The sequence below is a fragment of the Poecilia latipinna genome, unplaced genomic scaffold, assembly GCF_001443285.1.
Source record: "Poecilia latipinna isolate Pla-1442-1.1 unplaced genomic scaffold, P_latipinna-1.0 Scaffold745, whole genome shotgun sequence".
Taxonomy (NCBI): domain Eukaryota; kingdom Metazoa; phylum Chordata; class Actinopteri; order Cyprinodontiformes; family Poeciliidae; genus Poecilia; species Poecilia latipinna.
The window spans coordinates 267,154-273,232 of record NW_015113361.1 but is presented as its reverse complement, the minus strand read 5'-3'; the positions used below and the strand labels follow the sequence as shown (position 1 = coordinate 273,232).

The 6,079-nt window shown below is 39.4% G+C and overlaps 1 protein-coding gene across 1 annotated transcript in view; it reads left to right on the top strand.

Moving 5' to 3' along the window:
• Positions 1–995: 995 nt before the first annotated feature.
• ophn1 (oligophrenin 1) overlaps positions 996–6,079 on the top strand; it is a gene marked incomplete at its 5' end in the record, with an annotated part of 34,980 nt that continues 29,896 nt past the window's right edge. The window contains 7 exons of the mRNA XM_015045825.1: positions 996–1,175; positions 1,285–1,395; positions 1,528–1,632; positions 1,718–1,847; positions 3,020–3,120; positions 3,264–3,355; positions 4,373–4,451. Coding sequence (XP_014901311.1) covers positions 996–1,175; positions 1,285–1,395; positions 1,528–1,632; positions 1,718–1,847; positions 3,020–3,120; positions 3,264–3,355; positions 4,373–4,451 — 798 coding nt within the window. The remainder of the gene's footprint in view (positions 1,176–1,284; positions 1,396–1,527; positions 1,633–1,717; positions 1,848–3,019; positions 3,121–3,263; positions 3,356–4,372; positions 4,452–6,079) is intronic.

The following is a 6,079-nucleotide window of genomic DNA, read 5'->3' as shown; positions in this document are numbered from 1 at the left end:
ATTGCAAATCTTACAACAGGGATGTTAAATACATTTGCGGACGGGTTTATCTTGGTGAGGAGGCTGCATCATGACGACAGCTGAAACTTAATAAAACTTTCAAGAAACTCCAGCAGGTTGTCTCCCTCTGTGTCTTCAGGAATAACATACACACGGATGTTGTTTCTTATATTTTATCTCTGTTGCTTTTAGTTTGAGACGGCAACTCCGCTCTTTCTCTGGTCTCCTTCATGTTTGCCACGATTTTATTTACAGTAGCTTTCCTTTGACCTCCTCTCTGAAACTGGTTAAATTTCTCTTCATGTCTCTGGAGAAGTTGCCATGAAAGCAACTAAAATCAGTACAAGTGGATAAAATCTCTGTGGTTAGCGCTGATGCTAGCTTGAAGTCCTTCCTGTTTTGGTCGAATACGTCTTCATCAATTTTTCCTTTGGAGACTGTCATTCCTATGTTTTGTGTCCGGTTTGGTGGACAGTTATTTTTTTGGTGTCTTTTCTGTTTTTATTATAAGTTCATGGATGCTAAAAGGTTAATTCAGCTCAAGCGAAGGGGAGTTAGCCCACTGCGTTGGGAGCGCTCATTCAATGTGTCCCCATATTTTAACAAATGTATTAAAAAAAACGTAACGGGATTAATAGAAGAGCGACGTTGTGATGGCTTCCTAAGGGTGGAGTGTTGGAAAGAGCAGGACTTTCTTAAAGAGAAATAGTCCCAATTTCAAGGGATCATATTTCTTTTAAGTCATATTTGATACAGCATTTTTTTAACAACTAGAAGTAACAGAGTTACTTGATTGTGTTATATAAAATGATACTGTCGCTGGAAACCCATAATACTTCCACTATAAATGTATTGTTTTTTTTGTATAAATGTTTACAAATGTTCAGTGCCTAATAAAATGAATATAAACAATTTATAAAGTAAAACTTAGTTTCCTTTCAGTTTCATAGAATTTGAATTTTGCTGAAGTACACTGTAATAGATAATGCCTCTTTCTTGGCTTCTGTTTACGCATCAATAAACGGTTACACATCCTAAAGTGCTGTTTTATCTTTTGCTTATGCGTCCTGCAGGAAAAGAAGAAGAAGTTTGAGAAAGAGAGTGAAAAATATTACTCTCTGCTCGATAAACATCTGAATCTCTCTGCCAAGAAGAAGGAGAGTCAGCTTCAAGAGGTCGGATGTGGCTCAAGTGTTTTGCATTGGTTCGGTATTGAAATGTGAAACGAATAATTACACCGTTGCGGTCAGTCCAGTAATCAATCTTCTTTGCTTTTTCCTGAAGGCTGATGACCTTCTTGATAGGGAGCGGGTGAACTTCTATGAATCGTCAGTGGAATACGTATACCAGATCCATCAAGTTCAGGACAGGAAGAAGTTTGACGTTGTGGAGCCGGTGAGTGCTGCCGGCGGTTTCCCACTCTTCCTCTTTGCTACCGCACGCGCAGGGAAGAGGGCCTTTAATTCACCTCGACAGTCGCGCTTTCAGCCACAGTCTGAAAATATGTTTCGTCCTTTGGTTTGATAGGTGCTGGCGTTCCTTCACAGCATTTTAACTCTCAACAACTTGACAGTGGAGATGACTCAGGACTTTATGCCTTATAAGCAGGAGCTGCAGCTCAGCTTGCAGAACGTGAGTGGTGTTGCTGAGGATTGTTGGGGGGATGTAATATCGTCTGACTTGAGCCCTTTCAGTTCTATTCTGTCTTTGTCTGCAGTCTAGAAACCACTATGAGAGCACTTGTGAGGAGTTGGAGGAGCTGATGAAGAGGATGAAGCATCCTTCTCAAATCTCAAAGATGCAGAACTTCCTGCCGTTGGAAGGTTATTTGTACTGTCAGGAGAAGCGTACGTACTAAAGATGAAGATTGCAGACGTATTGTAAATGCATTTGACTGAATTTGTGTGATAAACGTATAAAGAGTCACATCCAATCTAAATAGTCAGGGATAAAGGCATGGAAATGTTTGACTCAGGGTTAAGTTGTAAAACAATATCCCAAACTCTGAACATTTCCAGAAAGTTTATCAAGTCATCGTACAAAAATGAAAAGCATTTTATGTTACATTAACGGGGCAGTATTGTGTAAAACTGACTTTATATAGCTTTAAATCATGTTATAATGTTATTCCCTCATCAAAAACATACCTGGAGTGTTGCTTTGACTTTTTTCATGCATGTTTAAGAAATCCTTTAATCTCCCGTGGCAACCATTCAGCGGTGCAAAACGCCTGGAGGGACAGAGCGCCCCTTGCAGACTCCTCTGCAGCTCCTCCTCAGAGCAGCAGCTTCCAAGCTTCTGAGCTCCTCATTACAGAGCAGCCCTCCTCCGAGACTCCCTCACTCTGCTCCTTCAGACTAGCCAGCAGCAATTAGCACCTGGTGGAACTGTGCATCTGCTGAGCTCATTACACAAACTACTTCTCAGTTGGTAAAAATGTTGTTAAGGGGTTAATAGTGGAGCAGTGTTGTTGAGGATTTCCTGAAGGTGGAGGGTGAGAAAGAGCAGCCTTAGTTTCTTAAAGAGACAGAGGCCCCAATTTCAAGACTTTGGATTACAAAGTCAATTTTCTTTTAAGTTGTGTTTGATATATACAGAAGTTTTATAACAACTGAAGGTAACGCAGTTGCTTGATTGTGCTATGAAATTATACTATGAGGCTGGAAAACACATAATACTGCTCCTTTAAATCTACCCAAACCTGACTTTTAACCTAAACAGACCAAGATGGAGCATTTCTGTCTGCAGGAGGCATGTTCCAAAAAACTTGTAACTGTAACTGTAGTAAAACATAGTTGTGCAAAATATTTATTCAGGGGAAATGGGGAAGAGAATATTTGTTGCTAACTTTAAATGTGTTGCTGTTCTTTTGCTGTTAATGTGATAATCTATTAAAGAGACAGTTTGTAATTGTAACACGACAAAATGTGAAATCATATATTTTCGAGTTATTTTGTCTCCAAGTCTCAACAGACCTTTTTGTGTCTTTTTTTTGTTGTTGTTGTTTTGGTCACACCAGGGGCTTTGGGTGCATCGTGGGTCAAATATTTTTGCAAATATCACAAGGATGGGAGAATGCTGATCATGGTGTCCTGTGAACAGAAGCCTGCAACAAAGCAGGTACTATTACCACCAATAACCAGAACGTGGGGCCTTTGTCGCCACTTACATTCTTTAAACAACTTACCCTACCGTTGTTGACTCCCATCGTCGACCACTTCTCCAACTTTATCTCTTTTTTTATTCTTTTATTTTCCATGCAGGCCCCAACGATACTTACCCTGAAATCCTGCATCCGCCGCAAGACCGACTCCATAGACAAGCGCTTCTGCTTTGACGTGGAAACCGTGGAGAGGTTAGCGCAAACACAACCTGACGAGGCAACGCGAGAGCCTTGTGGGATAAACAGGTTGAGGCGGCGAGGTGAACAGGTGGCTTACAAGGACAGAGTGTGAAGGCTAAATGGACCGTAGCCCAAACAATCCCTGAGCAATGAGCTGGCGCTGGAAACAGATGGCAAACTGTCTGATTGCAGGGGGAAGGAACACAACAAGCTCATATTTATATAAAAGCACACCATTTGGAACAAAATGCATTTTAATAACTGCTTGAACTACGAGCTTCTCTGTCACCTTGCTGGCCTTTCTGGTCTTGAAATGGATGGAAACACTCGAATGTCGTCTGTGCTGTTTAGAGGGGTTTTATTGAGCTTGAATTCTGCATTGAGAGTGACTCTGAGTCGAACATATCTGGTAGTTTGGCTGTTTGGTAAACTCAAGGTGGCAGTGCTGTGTAATGAAATGCTCCTGGAGTTAAAGCAGACATTCAGCTTAATAGAAATGGATACAATAAAATACATATTTAACGCAGATTAGTTGTTTTAGCGACTTTGATACCTAACATTTCCCATGTATAAAAGATTTGACATTTATTTCACTCTGAAAGTTGATTGCGACTTAAATTTATTCATAGGGTTTTGCCAGAGGAAGCTTTCATCTCGTTGCACAGTTGTCTTTGTTAACAATTGATTCACATCCCCATGAGCTGCAAAATCTGGCACTCGGCGGCGTTTTCTGCACGACGACAATTGCAGCAATGTGTTTTTATTTTTTATTTTTTATTATTACTTTATGCTTACTTACTTTTATCTCGTTTAGCTTCCAGGATGTTGTCAGATACATCAAAGACGCTCCCTCCCGGGGTGTTCTTATCGTTTTTTTTCCTTTTTCCATCTACTCCACTTGGCTTTAAAGATATGAGTCTGATGTGTGAATTTAATCAAACTGGCTACTGTTGAAGAGTGCGTCGTTTCAGCTGAATAATTAAACTGCAACCTTTGCCTTCCTAATGGCTCTTGTTACCGTTTCCACAGAAACGCACCCGTCACTTTCCAGGCCCTTTCGGAGGGGGACAGGAAGTTGTGGATGGAGGCCATGGATGGGAAAGAGCCTGTGAGTTTGTGTTGCTCATTTAGAAATGGTCTTCTTTGACTTTGATAAAAAAAAAAATGCTTTGCTTGGCAATGATTTTTAAAGTTAAATTTGTTATAACTTTTTCTCAGCTCTACACATTCTCACAAGAATGCACACAGGTTCAAATACAAACCCTGATTAATATTTGACTTGATGTTAATTGGACCACATGCTTTTAAAAGCAAACGGATCATGATTACCCCCTTTTTTATCATTCTTTTCACTCTTTCCCCCTTTCGAAATTTCCCCACCGCTTTATATACACTATAAATATACAGTTGTGGTCTTTGAAGGTAATGAAAGTCCATTCAACAGACCGTTTGTTGTTGGTATGCAGAAGTTGCATGCATTGAACATAAAATATAAAATCCTGCTAAATATTGTGTCCAGATAGATCTTTGAAATTGTGATGACAATTGTGATTTAATGCATTTGCTCAACTTTACTTCCTTTGAAGTCAGATAGCTTAATATTTGTCGGTTCTGACCAGACAACTTTGTCCCAGGAGGCGATGGGCCTGTCCATGCGGGCAGATGTAAAGATCAGTTGAGCATTAAAGTTGTTGATTTTGAAGCAGGAATTTATTGTTAGCTGGCTTGAGCATTTGTGGCTCCTAAGTTGATCCTAAACATCCCAACTAATTGCCTTTTTTCTTAAGATTACAGTTTGGCTCAGATGATTGAAACTTGGATATAATGTGGTGTGTTCCAGTATGAAAATGTTCCCAAACAAACATAAAAAATGGTTTCGAAATCGTTATTTTAGGTTTTTGTAATAGTCTTTCCAAAACCCCGAAATCAACCCTACTAAGAATTTATGCACCACTTTTAAAAGCCAAGTCTGCCCTGGGAAACAAACCAGTTTCAGTGAACTCTGCTAATTCTAAAAGCACATGTTTGAGGCGAAAATCTCAAAGGGACATCAAATTAAATATTAATGGAGTTGCGTGTTTTTATTTTTACCTGTATGGATAATTTTGAACATGTGTTAACAGAAAATCCACAATGTAAGCAAACATTTTTTTTCTTCCCCAAATTCTTGTTTTTCAATCCACTGATGTTGATTTGTTGTGTGCTTTTATATCCATAGAACAACTTGATCCATAAAAGCCCAACAACAATGTGACATCATTCAGTTTGGAGGTAGCATATCTGCAACCAAAACTCAATTTTGAAAAAGCTTTTTGCACCACTGATTATTTTTGAGGATGTTTAAAATGCATCTAATTAAATGTAGTTTGCAAAAAAACAAAAACAAAAAAAACTGGAGCTGAGAAACAACCAGCTGAGAAAAATCCTGTTTAAATGATGTTCAATTATTTGTGTAGGTGTAAAACAGCATGACGACTGGCAGCTTAACATTAACTGGCATTTAACTGCTTAACTGGCATTTATGAGGCACCGGGTTCTGTACAAGATACATCTGAGGTAACATGATGCTTTCAGCGCACAACAAGGTATTTGTGTGCAGGTTGGTTGGCTGCAGCCTCAAATGACTTTAAACCAAATAGGGTTTGGTGTTGATGGAGCAAATTCTGCAGAAAATACATCTGTTCTGCATCTTGGGGAAAGGAAAAAAAGATCCTACTCACTACAGAGGATTTTCTT